The following is a 21,206-nucleotide window of genomic DNA, read 5'->3' as shown; positions in this document are numbered from 1 at the left end:
AATATTTTGCAATGCATAGATACGGAAGGGCAGGATTTTTGAGCCAGTTTGAATGCAAGAAATTTGTTTTTGTAACTTGCTTTCATTTTTTTAGATTAAAAAAGAGAAGATTTCTACAGTGCTGATTTGATTATTAAAATATGAAATAAAAGATCCCGTAAGTGTCATCAGAATGCATTTACAAGTAGGCTATAACAATGTCTTTTGGACTTAAACTTAGTTCCCAAATTTAATAAGAAAAATACCAAGTTTTCCGGTTTACCAGGATGTCAAACTAAGGAGCATCTCATATGAGGAAGTTGTCAGGAAAATAACTAAAATTATTGTAATAAAATGTTGACCAAATTTCAAATTACAATAGTGGGTATTTTTTTCCCTGAAATTTTATTCCATTTGTGGGAGTATGCACTACACACAGGTGTGACTTATACACTGGAAATCACAGAATCATAGAAAATTAGGATTAGAATGGACCTCAGGAGGTCATCTAGTCCAGTGCTTTTCAACTGCTGTGCCACAAAGAGCTACCTGGTGTGCCATGAGAATTTTGGAATAATGAAAAAAGTTCTCCAGCTGCCTAGTATTAATGAATAAGCTGTCAATGAGATATTCACAGGAGACTCACACATGGGTTGGCTGTGGGGGGAGAAAGAGAACCAGCAGAGGAAAAGGAAATTCATCTACTGTGCATGTGTTGACTGTGGTAGATGTGCAGTTCATGAGCCTCTGAACACCTGTGCATCAGAATTTTGCCATGGCAATGAGCTACAATGAGCTCTCAAGTATGGGGATGGAGAATGCTTTAACAGGCATGCTATGGAAATTTTTATTAATGTAAGTGTGCCTTAGGCTGGAAAAGGTTGGGAAACACCAATGTAGTCCAACCCTATTTAAAGCAGGACCATTCCCAACTATATCATCCCAGTAAAGGCTTTGTCTAGCTGGGTCTTAAAAGCCTCCAAGGATGGAGATTCTGCAATCTTTAACTACAGAGTAACTTGTAGTTAAATATGGATGTTCAGATGAGAGAGACACGGTAAAGTTCAATGAACCTTAAAAGAGGATTATTCTTCATTTATCTCTTTGCAAAATTCAGGAAAGTTAATACCATTTTTCTTTTTTTAATGAACACCCCAAATATCAGCCTAACATACAGCCTGACCACAACATGTCAATATGCATGTATTCCTAGACACACAAGGAGTGATAAAAATGGCAGAATTTTTTTCAGACAAACTTTGGCCAGCTAATAATTCTCACCTGGGTGACTGTACATTGCAGTGATAGATATATTCAGCCACAGTGTTATCATCAAACATAGAAGAATACTTTCGCTTGAAGTCTGGTCTTAAACGCTGTACAAGGCTTAAACCTGTTTTAAAAAAAGGGCATGAACAAATTTTTTTAAAAAGTAACTAAAATTTCCCTTCCTACCACTTTCATTCTTTATGACAATTCTGGCATTATGCCAAAATTAGAACTAAACACAAGCATGAACCAAACATAGGAAGAAGTACTCACTGGTCTAAGACCAACAGCAACACCACCACACGTTATCTAGGGAGTGCCTGAGTGCTGCCAGAACAATTATAGCAGAAAGCAAGCATGGAGGGCAAGGTAAAAGAGTTTGGTTAGATACCTCTCCCCTCAGCCACCTCTCCCAACCCAGTACATGACCCTAACATCCACCTTCCACCCTAGAAGAATGAGATGGGGCAGATGCACCCCAACCTTTGGAGGAGATCAACGGAAAAACCAAACCAGGTTCCTTTTGATGATGCCCTGATCTCTGCACCTGTAGAAAAGAATGCAAGATTCACAGGGCCAAAAAAGACAGTAGGTAAGAGAAAGCCTGATTCTATCAATCCAGTAATGAAAGCACTCCTCCTAAGAAGAGAGAGACCTGGATTCCAGTCACTGCTCTAGGGACTCCTCATGTACTTTTCATTAAAAGTCATTCAATAAAATGCATAAATTGCCCTGGGAACAGGGACCAGAATTCAGGACCTCCCAGGAAGCCCTCTCATCATGAAGCTACAAAATCATGCACTCTCTCTGCCTGAAGTTATGAATCTTACATTCTTTGCTCACAATGACAGTTCTGTTCCACACACGGAAACAGAACTTTAGATGTCTCAGGGACTTTACTTATAAAAACTAGAGGGGCTAGGAACTTTTTAGCCCCTAAACAGTTAAGTAGGGCTTTTTTTGTTTTTTTGGTAGATTGCACTTTGTAGATTTCTGTTAATTTTTGCTTAAGTCACAGTTCAGATTCTAGAGTGCTTTTTGGGATTGACCATAAATCTAAAAAATAAATAAATAAAATAAAAAAAATCAAGATATGGAGTTTCTACCTCATAGATGGACTGAATTATTGTCTCTTGAACACAAAAACAGACCACTATCTACAAGATGTTCACAGATAAAATAAACTTTTCTCCCTGTTTTATTTTATTTAGTTATTACAAATAAGAAGACAGCTGTTCATGGAGATTCACAACAGATTTTTTTTTTTACATCTGTGAGACATGACTGCACAAGTTTCATGTCAGAGTAGTTCTTCTTTAGCCCAGCAAGACGTTTTAAACGAGAAATTTTACATCCAACCAAAAATAAGAAACACTGAACTGAATTAAAATTAGTGTGTTATGTGTCTGAGTTAATTTCTGATAATCTCTTTGATAATTAAGATGCCCTGGTAACTAAATTAGAACAGATTTAACTCCGAAGAATAATTTTGTGTTTGGTGCAGTAACATAAATTGCTATGTCCAAAATCTAATTAGTTTAGTCATGCTTAACCCCCCCCCCCCCGAACATATTTTTCATGTCTACTTTCCAAAAAATACATAGTTAAGTAACACAGGTAGTTTAAATGCAAATGAAAGCTTAAAATCCCACTAAGCTTTAATACCCAGTTAAAAGACCATGATAGAGTGATGGTAGCTTGAGAAGTGATAACCCAAAAACTATTTTTAAGTAGGGAACATCTTAATAAAATATTTCCCTTATATTAATTTTTAAAGTATCAAAAGTAGTACTTTAAAAATATTAACACTCACCAAAGGGTCCTGCTAACCGGAGCCCAGCTAATGGATTGAATGGACTCAGCATAGCTCCTAGTGCTTTGATCCAGATTGGAATTGGTCTCTCTTGTTCATTGTCCGGCCTCTCTGGAAAACCCCACGGCTCCACTAGGATAAGGTGTTTTACCCTGATGGCAAAAGAGGTTCTGAAGTTTAGTGCATGTGAAACCGACCTCGCATAACTAATTATTGTGAATGATCAAGTCTTAGTATCTGTAGACGATGCAACATATGCTATTCATCATCATCATCATCTCCTATGGCTTAGCTTTTGATTCCTCAATGATTGGCATCAGAAAACAAACAAACAAACAGACAAATAAATAAAAAGAGAAAAGCAGCAACAGATGTTTTCAGTATTCTGTCTACAAGCATTCTATTCATCTTTATTAGCTGCATGTAGACATAAACCAGAGCCGTAGAATTGGTTCCAAAAGAATACCAATGCTAGAACAACAAAGAAGGTTCATGCATTCTTTTACACAAAGAGCATGTGTGGTTCTCTGCAACTTCAACCTGTACAACTTGCCTAGCAATGCTCTACAATTAAAATAATGTGCTGGTCATTCTGGAAAAAGAAATGCACACCAATAATTAAGAATAAACAATTACAGCAAAAGCGGCCGATCACCAAGCCCCCTACATGTTGCCAAAGGTTAGGCATGATAAACATTCCTGGCTGGGCTGCTCAGGAGGGGGAAGGAATAAACAGAATATCCTGCTGGGGTCAGCCACACATCCCCTAAGCTCAGCACTATAGATGAGAGGGAGGGCTGCTCTAGCGCCCCTCCGGCTTCTAGCCTGAGCCACTGCAAGCACGTGCCTGAATTTTTTCAGTCCAGAGGGGATGTCTGTGCAGTTACAAAGTGATTCAGTCTAGCCAGGTTAGACTAACCTGCAAAGATTGAATCAATTCAGGCTCAGGCTTTTTGAATATCTGTCCCTAGCCCATATGGCTTCAGCAAATTGACTTCTTTTTCTTTTGGATGTGTCCCCCTCTTTTAAGCAAGACCAAAGACACTACATTTAGATATGTTGACTGTGTTCAAAAAGGATTCCAGAGGAGATTCGGAAAGCTGAATCTGGCTATCAGGTGTAAAAAACAAAACATAACAAAAAAAAACACCCCCAGATTTGGAACACAATGATATCTCTTAGCTGTTAGTTCAAACATGATCATACTTGCAAGCGATATAAAACTAGAGAAGTGAGACAGTGCAGTACAAAATTTAAGCAATGGGGGCCATTAATGTGGTACTAATAAAGAAATCGGTGTCCTACAGCCAAGAGGAAAAACAGTATCTCTAAAAAGCTGTATATAACCAAAACAGCAAAGAACACCAGAGTAAAGGATACTTATTTTTCTTTTGTTTCTTAATGCTACCCTTCCTTGGCTATTCCTTTTTTAAAACTAAGCACTAGCGACACCTAAGAGAACATGACTGATAAGAAATTGGTATTTTAAGAAGGGGTTCAACATTATGTGTAATGCTGAGAATCTCAATCCTTAAGAAGTCTTTGGATTAAGGCCATGGGCTCAGACATTACTATGTTCCATGCACTTTGTTGGCGCCATGTAGTAATTTCCAACGCAGCCAAAAACAGATCTACATTCATAGCAATTCTTACATTTCTAACATATTCTCAGCTAAGTTTGTTGATAGTTCTCTTTTTATTCACCTGATCCTATATGCTCTTAAAATCTTCCTGCTGGTTGTTCTGATTTGACATTGGGTCCTGGATTTTATGTGAAGAAAGAAATAAGGTTTGGGATCAGAGCACACAAACTAAACAAACAAATCCCAGTTGAAGGGAGGCCTGAAAATACAGAATTTCACCTTCAATCTAAATCAAAGAAACAAAAGAACTGCAAGGGAGATCTGTGTTCCATCCTGTTACAGTCTCCTATTTCCAACAATAATCTTTAGAAGATGCTTCAGAGAATAATTATGGAATAACATGCTCCTATGAATTCTTCCCAACTTGGTGAGTTAAAGGTACATCTTTATACTTCAGCACATAAACCAGTATCCCTTCTAAACCAGAACCCTGTATCTCAGTTTCCAGAATGTTGGCTTCTTTATGTGCTACTACATATGAAAAGAAGAAGCCGAACCATTGTAGGAGAGGCGGAGACCATGTATTACAAACTGTCTGAATTTGTATAATGCAGAAAGAGAAAAATAATATACATTACATGGAATAGAGTGAAATAGCAAGGAAAGTATATCAGTGCTTCTCTACTACCTAAGGTAATGATGTCAGTTTTCCTCTTTGGAGGAACACCTGCCAAGAGATTTAGAAACCAGAGTTTTATTCATTCATTTTAATCTATCTAAATAAAAAGGAAGAAGAAAAATTGTATTAGAAAGCTGAAAAATCTAAAAATGTAATTTCAGAGATTGGTGTTTCCTTGGGTTGAAGTGGGGAAGAAGAGAGAAGTATGTTTAATAGGGAAATAACTTTATAAACAACTCCTTTGGCTTTCCTTACAGATCAAGCACAAGCCCACTTGAGAAGCATATCCCAATTAAACCAACACTCATCCTTGACAAAGAAAGATTGTGGCTGGTAGGACATGCATCCCCTAAGTGGTGCTATGTGAAGGCTACAGCAAAAAAAGTATGGATCAGTCAAAAAAAACCCCAAACCCCCCAAAAACAAGCCCTAACTGTGAAGCATTTTCTGTCCGATTAGTGGCAACAAATCAAGCTACAGCACTGCCAAAGACAATTGGTTTTCCAACAAAGAAATTTAAAGTGGTACATTTAAGACTTGAGTCAAACAGTTGCTAAAACTATTTTCCGACCATTGTAGTAGCCATGGCTGACTTCCAGCCTACGGACACAAGTTAACTAGGAGGATTGATTTCAGAAGCGGACCTTGAACTAATGGAAGTTCAATATTATAATGGCAAATATAATGCTTTTCCTTGATGTTTATTCAGTCACAAGGACATATCAGTTAATTGTGGGGCAGGGCCCATTGTTTTGTTACCAGAACCGTGACTTGATCCCCGACTTTGGCCTCTTAAGTGTTACTGCAACGCAAATAAAGAACAATAACTCCAGCGCACACGTTTTCTGAACAAGTGCCTCTGAATGAATTAGCTGGTACATGGTTTATGACCAGGTTACAAAACACCTGGACGCAGGAGTAGGGGTTGACGTCGTTTACTTAGACTTCAGGAAGGCCTTCGATACGGTATCCCACACCATACTGGTGAACAAGTTAAGAGGCTGTGACTTGGATGACTACACAGTCCGGTGGGTGGCGAATTGGCTAGAGGGTCGCACCCAGAGAGTCGTAGTGGGTGAGTCGGTATCGACCTGGAAGGGTGTGGGCAGTGGGGTTCCGCAGGGCTCAGTCCTTGGACCGATACTCTTCAATGTCTTCATCAGCAACTTGGACGAGGGAGTAAAGTGTACTCTGTCCAAGTTTGCGGATGACACAAAACTGTGGGGAGAAGTGGACACACCAGAGGGCAGGGAACAACTACAAGCAGACCTGGACAGGTTGGACATATGGGCAGAAAACAACAGAATGCAATTCAACAAGGAGAAATGCAAAGCACTGCACCTAGGGAGGAAAAATGTCCAGCATACCTACTGCCTAGGAAATGACCTGCTTGGTGGCACAGAAGCGGAAAGGGATCTTGGAGTCCTAGTGGACTCCAAGATGAACATGAGTCAGCAGTGTGACAAAGTCATCAGAAAAGCTAATGGCACTTTATCGTGCATCAGCAGATGCATGACGAACAGAACCAAGGAGGTGATAATTCCCCTCTGTCGGGCGCTGGTCAGACTGCAGTTGGAGTACTGCATGCAATTTTGGGCGCCGCACTTCAAGAGGGATGTGGATAACCTGGAGAGGGTCCAGAGAAGGGCCACTCATATGGTTAAGGGCTTGCAGGCCAAGCCATATGAGGAGAGACTAGGGCACCTGGACCTCTTCAGCCTCCGCAAGAGAAGGTTGAGAGGCGACCTTGTGGCTGCCTATAAGTTCATCATGGGGGCACAAAAGGGAATTGGTGAGGTTTTACTCACCAAAGCGCCCCTGAGGGTTACAAGAAATAATGGCCATAAGCTAGCAGAGGGCAGATTTAGACTAGACATTAGCAAGAACTTCTTCACAGTTAGAGTGACCAAAGTTTGAAATGGGCTCCCAAGGGAGGTCGTGCTCTCCCCTACCCTGGGGGTCTTCAAGAGGAGGTTAGATAGGCATCTAGCTGGGGTCACCCAGCACTCTTTCCTGCCTATGCAGGGGGTCGGACTTGGTGATCTATTGAGGTACCTTCCGACCCTAACATTTATGAATCTATGGTGCCACTCTGCTCTGCCTTCTGCCTAACTTCAGACTAACACAGCTAACTACCTTTAAATACAGTAGTGGGACATCACATATAGAAATGTATTTTTTAAACAGTCTAAACAAAGTCACCGTAGAATAATGCTTAGAGCAAAACAGCTACTTAGAGCCAGAGATTTTATATTAGCACAACCCGTGATATATGTTTTAGAACAGTGAGGCCAATGTTTTTGATAACAATGTCATATCCAAGCCACTGTGATCCCCTTCTCCAGCCCAATGTGCAGCTTTGCTTTCTATTCCCAGAACTGTGCTCCCTGTCTAATTCACTGCTCTGCTTCCTGCTGTATCTGCGTCTGTGCTTCCTGTCCCCTCCCCGATCTGCCATGTGCCACATATATAGGCTGCTTGTGCCACTTGTGGCACTGGTGCCATAGGTTGGCCACCCAATTTAGAATACGCCTCGTTTTAAGACCATTATAGGAGAAGGTAATATTGTTTTGTTCTATGCAGATTTGTAGCCCCCTATCAGAAATGACAGCACATCCAGAGTGCAAGCAGTTTGATGATCATACATCTTATTTACCTTCAAGGAAGTCACTTGACAACCCCAAAAGTGAGATCAAAGACACAACAAAAGATCTGCACAAAAAGAAATACTCAGGGGAGTATTTCTCCCTTGCTCATTCAGAAATATTTCAAGGGAAAAAACCACAAACAGCTTATAGCTCTAGGATAACTTAACAGCAGCAATTTTTAAAAATGGTATGGGTTCTGCAGCAATGGACTGCTGTATCACTGTGGGATTTCCCTACATCCATCCTGTATATTTATGTTCCTTATAATAAATTCCTCCATTGGAAGGAGTAAAACTATGTATTGTACTTTTGCTCAGATACCATGAATTAGCTTTTCATACAAAACTGAGCAAAATATTTTTCTTCCATCACTTGGCAGAGAAGAATCCTTAAAATTAGAGCTAAAACATTCATCTTTTCTGTTCGTCTATTACCTATCACAAGTCACGAGGGGGGGGATACTAAAAACAGAAACGTAAATTATTTAAAAAAAGATAGTTACCCAAACATAATCATTTGGGTATAATGTTACATTCTAATTGAAACAGTTGAGACATGCAATACACCTATTTACAGAAGAACAGGGGAAATAGAAGACAAGAGTACTGGAGCCTAAATATCAGAAAAATCTCCTAAAGGGACATTAGTTTGTTCATTCTGCTTATTGAGGGCATACCAGTATAGTTTATAGTATGTAAATGCAGCTGTGGCTTTGGAGGTATGAAAAAAAAATCTGTAAATATGTATTTATGTTTTGAAATGTAAAGTACATTACCAGAGAATAATCACTCTACAATATGTAATTAACTCTGATTATATACATTTTAAAAACCAGAACAGTGGCTTGACTATTTGGTTCTCATGCAATTTTCTGTCTAGGTTCACACCACTGTAACGGAATATTTAACAAAAGCTCTTAACATGTAAACTTGGAGCTTAAAACAATTTGTGTTTTAGAGCTAAAACTAGATGACAGTACTTCTTTAAATCAAGTGTTAAACCAATTGTTTCAAGTTAGTCATATATCTAAAGTAATTCATAGAGAGATTAACTAAATAAAAGTACAGATCAAAAATTAGTAAACTACAGCCTTTATCCTTGTTTTTACATACCTTGATGGGTACTTCAGCGAGTACGCAGCAGCCAGGAATCCCCCTAGGTTGTGTCCAAGGAAAATCATTTTGTCTAACCCTACTGCCTGTCTCCATTCTTCTATAGATTCTACAAATTGATTTTCTGCTTCTTCTGCATCAGTGTCAAAATGTGGTCTACTACTGCGCCCAAATCCCAAGAGGTCAATTGCATAAACGGTTCTATTTTCACAAAGGTCTTCAAAATTAAGAGCCCAAAGTCCAACACCTCCTCCAAATCCATGAAGGAGAATAAGTGGAGTTTTAAGTGAAAGGTCCTGAGAGAATGTGAGCGTCCATATTTTATTCCCATTGGATATGTAGACATATTGTTTACTGTATGTGCTGGTGATACCTGAAAAAAGAGAAACACCACTTTAATACTTTATATTTCATTAGTCACATCTAACCTATGAAAACCTGAGGCTGGAACACCAGGTACCTATCAGAGCAAAACCAAAGGTCCCAAGAAAGAACATACTGAGAATTTCATACTAAGTCATATTTATTTCATTTGATGCAAAAAAAATTGTTAAAAAACAAACCAAAATCCCCAAGTGATTGTTTTGGATAGAACTTTATATCAAAAGTAGATGTACTTCTTCATACACTTCACTATAATGTATAAAGAATAAAAACAAATACAAACAAGAAAAAAACCCTTACACTTCAGTATTTTCTCTTCTGCGTCTTTAAGATGTGGCATTGATGTGGGACACCATGCAGGAAGCCAACCGGACAGCCATCCTGACCTAGAATGGCAGTAATAAAAATTAATTTTCCTTTGAGCAAGATGGCTTATTTTGCTGCATTACCTAAAGTTGGTGTGCATATAAATTAAGACAAATTAACACTTAAACAAATGCCTTTAAAGCATTTCAAAGGAGCAGCTGGACACATACAGGACCTTTAAAATGTTCTGAAAGTGGCAGAAAAACTTCAAATTCATACCTCTTTAAATGAAGTAATATTTTGGAGTGTTTCACTGTTCGTGAACCCAGAAGCACAATGAAGGGGGACTGGGGCTGATGCCGGATCTGGGCTTAATGACTCATTAGAATCCTAGGGCCCCACTGACACTGAACAGCATTCCACCCTCAATTCCCCGTAAAGGGGAGAGGAGATGTTCACGGGACTTGAGAACGCTGTTCGCTCTGCTCTCAGCTCTCCCTGCTCTTCTCCCTCCTGTCCCTAGTTAAGAGCAGAGCAGCAGATTGTTGCAGTCTGCTCTGGTCCCCCCTGGCAGGCACTAGAGGAGGCTGCAACAATGAAATAATCCAGCCAGAACCCCACAGGGCCACACCTGTGCCCACTGGCCAAAATGTTTTCTATCTGAAGCATTTTCAAGTTCATTTCACTTGGAAACATTTTAATTGTTACATCTGTCCACACCACAAGCATGTATTCTATTGGGGTAACACGTAAACCACATACATTAAAAAAATATAAAAATATAAACTTTTCTGGCATATATCCATACAGTCTTAGGACTGAAGGCACTTAGCCTCTTCCAAAAACAGGTATCTGAGAATAGTTTTTATCAAAGCTATTCTACAAATGTATCTATACAAAATTTAAGTTGCTATTAAACAATATATATTGGCACCAGCACAAACCAATTTAGCTATTAATCCATTAATTTGCACAGCAAAGTTCAGGTAGTTTTCAAAATATTTTTTCAATTGATATATCAACTTTATTTTAGTGAATTATGGTCTTGAAAACTGAGTAAACAATACCTTGGTATCAACAGTACTATTATGTTAAGCAATCTACGAATATACTCAGCAGAAAAAAAGTTAATGCACAACCGAAGAACCCAACAGTTTAACACACAAATATTCTTCCTATGCCCTCAAGCAAGAAACTATATATTCCTAAGCCATGTGTAAAAGTCACATAGTGTAAACTAGAAACAAAGTACTGATATGACCAGGTTGATGCACCATGAAAGAAGTCCATAGTTCAGTCATTACATTTTATTTCTTACCCTCACTAATATATAAACTTGAAACTGAGAATAAATATTCAGTCATCTATTTAAGTTGTGTACTTATAGCTACACACACTCTCATCAATTAGATTTTAAGTAGGGCTATGTAAAGCTTCGGGTGGTGATTCGGCCCGATTCAGTGGCCGAATCTCTAAATTTGAATCGAATCATGGGACTAATTGAAAGGTCCGAATCAATGTGAAGCTCTCTGAATCTTCGGAAAAGATTTGGAGAGCTTTGATGATTTGGACAGTCCCCGCTGGCTGCAGCACGGAGCTACAGCTGGACTCAGAGCTGGTAAGTAGGGGGCGGGGGGGGCTGGAGGAGGAGTAAGGGGACCATGGGGGGACCCCTGTCAGGCCCCAACCTCTATCTTCTCCCCTCGCCCGCTCCCCCAGCCTCCTCATGGCTGCCCCGCCTGCCTCAGCTCCCGGTGCTTTAAAAAAAAAAAAAGCCCTACTTACCAGGTGCTGCTGGGCGGCGAGGCCAATCCCCGCTGGCCCCCACTGCCCCACCCTGTGTGGGGGACTCTGCCCTGAGCCCCACAACCCCCCCCCACTCCCCCAGTCCCCCCATGACTGCCCCACCTGCCCCAGCTCTGGCCCTTTAAGAAAAAAATAAAAAGAGAAAACCTCCAGGATTCACCGCTCCTGCAGCAGTCTGGGGGGGGGGGGGTTGTGCAGAGCCCCCCCACGTGGCAGGGGGCAAAAGGGATCATCCCCCCCACCAACAGGAATGGTGAGTCCAGGGGTTTTTCTCGTTTTGTTTTTTTTTCCTTAAAGAGCTGGAGCCATGGTGGGCAGGGCAGCCATGGGGGAGGGCTGGGGGAGCAGGGGAGGGTTCAGAGGGCTTGTGCAGAGCCCCCCATGCAGCGTGGGGCAGTGGGGGGCAGTGAGGATCACCCCCCACACCCAGCAGCACCCGCTGAGGTGGGGCTTTCCCCCCCGCCCCCAAGTGCTGGGAGCTGGGGTGGGTGGGGCAGCCATTGCCAGGGCTGGGAGAGCGGGTGCGGGATAGAACTGCCTTATTCGGACATTCAGCAGCAATCAGATTTGGCCAAATTGATTCAAGACAGTGATTTGAATTACCGAATTGAATCACTGTCCCCCGAATCAGCTGAATCCGAAGCGAATACTAGCCACTTCTCACAGGCCTAATTTTAATGTCACTTCCAAAATAGCATTAGTCATTCTGAAAAATTATAATGCTTCACTCATTAGGCACCTCTGTACTTTGTGGAAGAATTCAACTTGCCCTAAAATGCCAATAGAAACAATTACGGACAGACACTTTGTACCTGCTGTCCAAGACATTTTGTACCTGCTGCCCAAAAGGCATGTGTGAAAAAGACAATTTGCTGAAATAAAATTACATGAATAATTTAAAGAAAAACAGAATTACTTAAATTCAAGTTTATTTCTTCACCCTAATGTTGGCAATTTACCAGATTGGTCACTGTATATTGCATGAGGAAGAACAACCAGCAACTTGATAGTAACCTCTGGTACTTATATACTTCCTTGGGACAGGCAAACTTTCTTCCTTCTTCAGAAGGCAGAGTTCCTTTTGTTTCTCTGTGCTAAGTCTGTGTTTTAAATGAGAGAGAGAGGGGCTTCATTTTAATGGTTTATCATTTTCAAGTCTGTGAAAGATCTAGGGTAGAACAGGTTCTGTAAAACTGGAAAGAGCAAGTCATTCTGCTTCTTCCAGTAGGAAAATGAAGTATGAAAGAAAATTTAAGGTTTGCAATTAAAGAACTTCTTAATTTCAGATCTTCAATATCCCAATTTTAGACAGATGAAACAGTAGCACTTATATTTTGAGAGATAATAATTCTTTAATATAACCAGCAGCGAAAGCCAAGACAGAACATATAAAACAGATAAAGTAGTAGCAATGGCCAAAGCAGTTATCAGTTTCATACTGAGCCACTCATGTCCCACTGCCGGAACATCACACAACTGACCTGTTTAGAGGTCTACCGATACCCCACCCTTCTACAATGTCTTTGGTCTCCCACTTAGTTTTTGCAATGATAGCAGAAAGATGACTCAGGTGTGCAGGACATGCCCATACAAATGCCTCACTGAATTTATCTTTTTTGACAGGTTTAAATGGAATCTGGGGAATGCAAAGGACATTGACAGCAGCCATTTTAAGATTTACAGTTACTCTTCCAATAGTGGCACATACTGATGGTGGCTACTTGGAGTGCAGGGTCCTTGTGTATATAACCCTTTTTTCTAGAAGGTTTCTTCAAAGCATTCTTCTGTTTAACACCAATGCAGCTCCACTGCACTAAAAGCACTTGCAATTCTAAAGGAGACAAGGTTCTGGTGGCCACCAATATTTTTTTACAGTTTTTATGCAACTGTATTCAGAGGAGGTCCTCTCATCTATGTCACAATGTTAACAAGATCAGAATAGTAAACTAGCTTTCATAAACATTTGAATGCTGCTGTCAAGATTTCCACAGAGTTGTACCATGGCTTTATAACACTCAAAGAACTGTTACAGCTTTTACATACAATCTACGACAAAAGATTATTTCCCTTATTTTTAAAGTTGCATAAGTCAGTCATTCTTTAACCAGAAACACCACACAAGCTTGTGTGTTTGGTGAGGAAAGGAGACAATTAATAACTACCCTTTTTAAAAATAGCAGTAGAGTTGTAGGTAGGCAGGGTATAATTACCTACAATGGGGAACGGGCCCTGACATGAGGGGTTACCATGCCTACTCTTGTGAAAAAAATTACCATGGTAGCTGACCCTGATGACCTAGACATCCACTATTTATTAATCCTAATGTCACAATCAATTTCAAAGCTGTGCAGAATTATTTGACAAGGACTAGTTTTGAAGAGTTCATTTACTCCAATTCAGATGCTGAAACATTAATTTCCCTGTCAGCCCTTGGCAGATGAACAAAACAACTCTACTGTTACTCCCCCTATGACTGGACGTATGTGTTTGATGCCACTCTTCAGTTGCATACAACAGCCATAAACCTAATAAGACAGGAGGACCTGGAGCAACTGAAAAATTTGGGGAAATCCGGTTTGACAGACACACAGAGATGACCACTTCACTGCCTTGTACAATCTGGAAATAGAATCCATTACCCTAATCCAAATGATTTGCACAAGGGTGGGAAAATGAAACTTAGATGTTCAGGCAGACTCACAACTTCAGAGCATGGTTCAAAATAAAAGTCAACAGGCTTGAGCACCTATACACATGTAGCAAGGCTGCCTGGACATGCTGTAATTACAGCGTGTCAGAGCAGACTCAATTGAGTCTGCTGGAGCGTGGCAATTATCACGCTCCAGCAGTCTCCCGTGTCCACACACTGAAAAATAGCGGCAGCGGCGCTTTAACTAAAACTTGTTCAATGAGCTTCAGTTAAGCCTCCCTCCACCCTCCTCCCCTCCCCCACTTTTCAGCATGGGGAAGTTGATACATGTGATGTTCTGGGCGCTTTAATCTAATTAAAGCGCCCCCCCACTTCACTCCCAGAGCACCTGTATAAACTCCCCTTGTGCCTGATTCATTGATATCATTATCTCCGTTTCTTCTGAGGGCTTAGTCACAAAACACAGGGCATGCAATCCTGACTGGCATAAAGAGATGGCACGTTTTTCTCTATTTTTAGAAGTATTTTTTATTCTTCATTCGCTGTTAATTGCATCACACAAACAGTAACAGAAACTGACTTTACAGGAAAAAAGAGACAAGCTTACTAGGCTAAATGGTAGCAAATACATTAAGTAAAAGGATCTCTCTGTGACCTAACAATTGTATTTGTTTTAGATGCTGCTTGTAACACAGTAGGGAAAAATAAGTTCAGTGAAGCATGACTAAGTTGGTCACATCTCTTTAATGAGCTTTGTCTTTATAGAAAGCAATTAACCCATTTTCTAAGGAAGTTAAAGTTTACCAGCAGCTTTAAAGAAATCAGAAGTCTCTATTGGCCTGGAAGGCAGGAGAGTCTTCTAAGTAAAATTAACCAGAGGAAACTTAACTAGGCTGCTTAAAAGAAACACATTAAGAAAAAAACCTACTAACCCAAATCCTATTTTAGGTCTTATTCAAGAGACTACTTGCCTGAACTTTGAGAAACCTCAAATGTCTCCCTTTTCTAGTTAATTTCTAAGAAAAATTTATTAAGCTACTCCTGGCTTAATACCTTTCCTGGAATAAGTGCCAGGAAGTTCTTCAGTCTATCCAATAAGACACAGAGGTGAAGCCACCTGAGAACAGAGCAGGGTTAAAAAAATTCCCCAGGTGCATCCAGACAAGTGTGCATGACGTATGCATCAGCACAGACTTGTCTGAGGCACCATGCATGCAGACGTCCCTGAACTTCAAAATGGCAGCAGGGGTGCTTTAACCAAACCTCAAACGAGCTTTAGTTAAAGCAGCCCTGCTGCCATTTTGAGCACAGGGATGCTGATAGACAAGACATGAAAGTTGGATGGAGTGTGCTAATTAACACACAACAGACTCATTTAATTAATTGAGACTGCTCCAAAGTGCTATAATTACACCGCATCGCAGCAGCTTCTCTGCACATCTACAGGTATCCTTGGTGGCCCCCTACATGAAACCTGATACTGCATCTTATTTTTTTGGCAACATAGTATTGAAAGACTAAGCCTTTCAAAATGCAAAAATGAGGAACAATCCTAAAGAACAGTTCCAATATTGGATGCCTTTGGCATCTTTAAACCTATAACAGTGGCTGACAGGGAATGTACTCAATAGGGGATAGATGAATGCTCTCCCTGTATCTATAGCACCACCCCTGACACTGTCGGAGACAGAATACTGGGATAGACAGACCACTAGTCTGACCCAGTATGGCATTTCTTATGTTCTAATTTCAAGCCAAGCTGTTCTGTGCAATTACTTTGTTGTAACTGAATTATCCAAGTATTTCGCAACCTTTAAAGTACTCCAAAATATTTTGAAAACTACTGCACAATATTTCTAGGAAGTGTACAGTACATCAGCCCTCCCGATTTCATCAAAAGGACATTAGTAGCTGATTGCAGAATATTACTGCATTAGGTCAGAGGTAAAAAAACAACGCTTTCCTCATGTATTTAATGCATCTTGAACTTTGTATTCAGAACAGTTAGCTCCTATATTATCAAAGTAAAAATAGAGGTTGTCCTCGATTTGCAACGTTTCGAGTTACAACATTTTGCACTTACAACATTTATATATTGACACCCTGTGTCAACTTTACAAAGCCAGTTTTGACTTACAACACTTGATCCAATGCAATGCCATGCCAGTGAACAAGTTCACTGTGTCGCTTATCTTCCTGAAGAACATCTGTCCAAACTTCCTTGGACACTTTCTTTAAGAAAGCAGACAAGGCTCGAGAAAACCTGCAGCCAAGACTCCGGAGAAGACTCCAGCCAAGAACCCTTCAAAAAGTCCAACCAAGAGCCCTTCAAAAAGTCATAAGTCTGAGGATTGACTGTAATTCAGAAACCGTGGATTTTGCTAGTTGAAGTTTCCTTTATATAAATGTTACTGATTTGCCGGTAACAACCTTGAGAAAATTAAAAAGATGGGATGTTCACAATGATTCTACTCTGATTAATTAAAGTGATACTTAAGTCCACTATATTAGATTTATAGATGTTAGGGTCGGAAGGGACCTCAACAGATCATCGAGTCCGACCCCCTGCATAGGCAGGAAAGAGTGCTGGGTCTAGAAGACCCCAGCTAGATGCTTATCTAACCTCCTCTTGAAGACCCCCAGGGTAGGGGAGAGCACCACCTCCCTTGGGAGCCCGTCCCAGACCTTGGCCACTCGAACTGTGAAGAAGTTCCTCCTAATGTCCAATCTAAATCTGCTCTCTGCTAGCTTGTGGCCATTATTTCTTGTAACCCCTGGGGGCGCCTTGGTGAATAAAACCTCACCAATTCCCTTCTGTGCCCCCATGATGAACTTATAGGCAGCCACAAGGTCGCCTCTCAACCTTCTCTTGCGGAGGCTGAAAAGGTCCAGGTTCTCTAGTCTCTCCTCGTAGGGCTTGGTCTGCAAGCCCTTAACCATACGAGTGGCCCTTCTCTGGACTCTCTCCAGGCTATCCGCATCCCTCTTGAAGTGCAGCGCCCAGAATTGCACGCAGTACTCCAACTGCGGTCTGACCAGCGCCCGATAGAGGGGAAGCATCACCTCCTTGGATCTACTCGTCACGCATCTGCTGATGCACGATAAAGTGCCATTGGCTTTTCTGATGGCTTCGTCACACTGCTGACTCATGTTCATTTTGGAGTCCACTAGGACTCCAAGATCCCTTTCCACTTCCGTGCCACCCAGCAGGTCATTCCCTAGGCTGTAGATGTGCTGGACATTTTTCCTCCCTAGGTGCAGCACTTTGCATTTCTCCTTGTTGAACTGCATTCTGTTGGTTTCTGCCCACTTGTCCAACCTGTCCAGGTCTGCTTGTAGCTGTTCCCTGCCCTCCGGTGCGTCCACTTCTCCCCATAGCTTTGTGTCATCTGCAAACTTGGACAGAGTACGTTTCACTCCCTCGTCCAAGTCGCTGATGAAGACATTAAAGAGTATCGGTCCAAGGACTGAGCCCTGCGGGACCCCACTGCCCACACCCTTCCAGGTCAAAACCGACCCATCCACCACGACTCTCTGGGTGTGACCCTCTAGCCAATTTGCCACCCACCGGACTGTGTAGTCAACCAAGTCACAGCCTCTTAACTTGTTCACCAGTATGGGGTGGGATACCGTATCGAAGGCCTTCCTGAAGTCTAAGTATACAACATCCACCCCTCCTCCTGTGTCCAGGCGTTTTGTAACCTGGTCATAAAAAGAGACTAGATTAGTCAGGCACGATCTGCCTGCCATGAACCCGTGCTGGTTTCCCCTCAGCATAATTTGTCCTGCCGGGCTCTCGCAAATGTGAGCCTTGATAATTTTTTCAAAGATTTTGCCAAGGATGGAGGTGAGTCTGACTTTCATTAGGAATGATGGCAAGAAGCTACATATTCATGCAAGAAAGACTACTACAGTTGTATAGTTCCCCAGCTGTTAGTTAAGGTTCCCATCCGAAATGGAACAGCTGATGGACACTATTCCTACTTCTCAAACCTTTTTCTGTCCATCTTTTTTTCTGCCTCCTAACACTATCTTTTTCTCCCTGTGTATTTTTGTTAGTTCTCTAATTTTTTTATTATTTCTAATGCCTTCCTTTGGGATTTTCTCCTTTCCTGCTTTCCAAGATATGTGAGAAGGCATCCTCTGATGAATATGGAATCAAGCAGTCTGCTTTCAGTTACAAGGAGTATCATGAGAAAAAAAGTAACACCAGCTTTCTGCAGTCCCCCCTGCCTGCTTACAAACCGGACTGTATTAGAGGCTAATATAGGAGCAAAGATGGGAGGCCACCGAGCAAATCCACAGCAGTGAGGGAGCCACGGAAGTGCTCAGCCAGATTTTCCTGACTTCCAAGACTCTCCAGTGGCACATGCAACAAATCCCCAAACAAATCTGGTGTCCCATTCCCATGCCTACCCTGAAAGCTTATAAAACACTGCTCCATTGCTTATGAAACACATACTTCATCTAGAGGGCCTACAACAAGTACCATAAAGACTCGTAGAATTAATTCATTCTAGCAAGTTTAGAAAACAGTCCTTTATCTAATCCAATTCTAAAAACAACTTAGAAAAAATGCAAGGCTCATACTTTACAAAACCCAGTACAGAATTACCAAAAACAATGATATAAGGTGTTTTGTATTTTCCTTTCTTCATGACTAAGCAGGACTTCTACTGTACTTTTATTTAAACCTGTAAATCTAACCAGGTACCTGAAAATATTAGCCCCGGGGGGGGGAGGGGGAATCTAGCTACTAGAGACAAGAGAAAGATTATTTATTTACTATAGCAAACTGAACATGACAGAATGCATCCCTGGAATGTCATATGTAGACTATTCTTGCAATGTCAAGCCCTAAAACACTTTTCTAATGGCTTTGCATATCACTAAGATCTTTATGAAAGAACCTGTACCTAAAACAAAGAAATTCTCATTTCAATTAATCAAAACTTTGTTTGCAGACTGCTATGTTATGGAGCTTTATGACTGAGTATACCTTCCAACTGTCTCTCAATTCCAATAACATTATCACCTCTAGTAGTGTTGGGGTGATGTACTATGATGGACTAGGAAATATGCAAAAGGTAAGGAGTTTTTTGGGTGGTATCTTTTATTGTACCAATAGCATGGTTGGGATAGGCTTAGACAATATTTTGAATGCAATGCATTCTTCCAGTTCTAGCCAGTTTTCAGGAGAACCACCAAAAGAATTTCTAATGTGGAGTCATAAATTCAGCAAAGTCATAAAAATATCTGAAAACGCAGCCATTCATGCATTTAAGCATGCAAGACATTTAAGTTGAGCAAGAGCCTTGGACTTCTTTGTTTCCTAAATTCAAAGATTGAGTTTAGAATCACTGCCCTTCTTCAACCAAGTTATCTTATTTAAAGGATAAAGCACAGAGACAGTTAATAAAATACAGAATCTGATTAAGTTAAGCCTCCTGCTCATGAAAGCATGCATCTCTGATTTAATTAGCTTGCAAAGTACAAATCTACCCTGTCTTCTAACTGACTTCAGACAAACATGGGTAACAACTACTATTTAACACACATCCATTTAATCTTCAACATAACTGAGACAGATATTACTTCAACTTCACAGTCACCAAAGCTGAGACAGAGATGTTATGAGACTTAAACCTGAATAGCAGAATTAGAATTAAACAGCAGGGCTACAAACTCCTATTCCAGGTTTAGTTTATCAGACATACTGCCTCTTCATTTTTCATATTTCAGATATACCTATTAAATGTTCAGCTGATGTTCGGTGCTATCAAAGCAGTTTAAAATTCGGTGCTTTCCAAAGCTCCATTCAGTTAATGCAGCTGTTCCCTTTCAGCACATTCTGTAATCTTAAAAGTGCACAGATTCTACAAGCTTGAGACGTGACACAGGTTTAGGTCTAAAGAGAAATTAATGAAAAAGACACACAACCTCAAATGACTTTAAATGTTTGGCTTTACACTTGGTTAAACTGTTACTTGAAGAGTTAGAATTTCTCCCTACCTTCTCTACATCCTACCCCAGCTTCTCCTGTGAAAAGCCCTGCATAGTTTCAACCCTGCTTTACCTTTCCTCCTTAATTTCTCATCTGGATACTTTAAACCAGTGATTCTCAACTAGGGTATGATGAGATCTTTTTAAGGGTGACAGGGGGTACTATGCAATATTAGCACTGTTACATGTGCAGATACTTCCACAATTCACAAGATAAACCCAGCAATTTCACACAGGATCCATAGTGACAAAAACATTCTGACCTGTTTTGGTCTCTGCAAGCTCTCTGCAACAGAAGAATCGGTCTGTAGTTTTTCTACAGTCAAAACATGAGTGAAAGATAAGAGCTGGCATTTTCTGAGGGGCGCCTGGAGTCTAAAAAGGTCAAGAATGACTGCTTTAGGCAGTCACTGTTGCTGTGCCACTTCCTCCACCATAGCTTTGAAATTTCTTGTGGTACACTTTGGGTATCACACAACCTCAGCCTCACAAATGCTACTTAAAAATTCATTCTTCAGTGAGTTCCAGCACCAGCCACATGCTGGCCCTCACTGCAGAAGTATCCTTGGATTATGTTAAATCTAGAAGTCCACAAAAGTCCTAAAAAGATACCAGCTAAGATATAAGTAGTATATCTTATGATGCTTCGTATTAATCTTGTTCACGTAAACTACTCTTTACCTATTCTTTATCATTTCCTTTGCAATGCTGTGTCTGATTTTAATAGCAAGTCCCACGAGATAGGGATATGTAGTACTTGTTTTTCAGTGAAGAACCATGAGCCAATACCATATAAAAAGGCTAAATGTAAAGCACATAATATTTCACTTAACTCCCACATGTATTGTATGGGCACCACATCCAATCCTTTGCACTGGCATGTTGCGTGGATACATGCTATGAAGCCACATCTGCTTTACTGCACACACATCCAGTAGTTCCTGAATGGTGGTCTCTATTCTAACACCACTTCT

At 40.7% G+C, this 21,206-nt stretch overlaps 1 protein-coding gene across 2 annotated transcripts in view; it reads right to left on the bottom strand.

Moving 5' to 3' along the window:
• Positions 1 to 21,206, bottom strand: part of ABHD5 (abhydrolase domain containing 5, lysophosphatidic acid acyltransferase) — a 36,409-nt gene that overhangs the window by 8,990 nt on the left and 6,213 nt on the right. The window contains exons 1-5 of one of the 2 annotated variants that reach the window (XM_014603195.3): positions 12,539 to 12,654; positions 9,768 to 9,853; positions 9,084 to 9,456; positions 3,062 to 3,213; positions 1,261 to 1,372 (exon numbers count right to left, since the gene is read on the bottom strand). In XM_014603195.3, the coding sequence (XP_014458681.1) occupies positions 1,261 to 1,372; positions 3,062 to 3,213; positions 9,084 to 9,456; positions 9,768 to 9,807 (677 nt within the window). In that variant the 5' untranslated portion in view covers positions 9,808 to 9,853; positions 12,539 to 12,654. Of the gene's footprint in view, positions 1 to 1,260; positions 1,373 to 3,061; positions 3,214 to 9,083; positions 9,457 to 9,767; positions 9,854 to 12,538; positions 12,655 to 21,206 lie in introns of those variants that run through there. The other variant, XM_014603193.3, reaches the window with a different exon arrangement.

Source organism: Alligator mississippiensis, chromosome 5 (assembly GCF_030867095.1).
Source record: "Alligator mississippiensis isolate rAllMis1 chromosome 5, rAllMis1, whole genome shotgun sequence".
In the NCBI taxonomy this organism is placed as follows: domain Eukaryota; kingdom Metazoa; phylum Chordata; order Crocodylia; family Alligatoridae; genus Alligator; species Alligator mississippiensis.
Note: the sequence above shows the minus strand (reverse complement) of the source record. Positions and strands in the feature narration are given on the sequence as shown.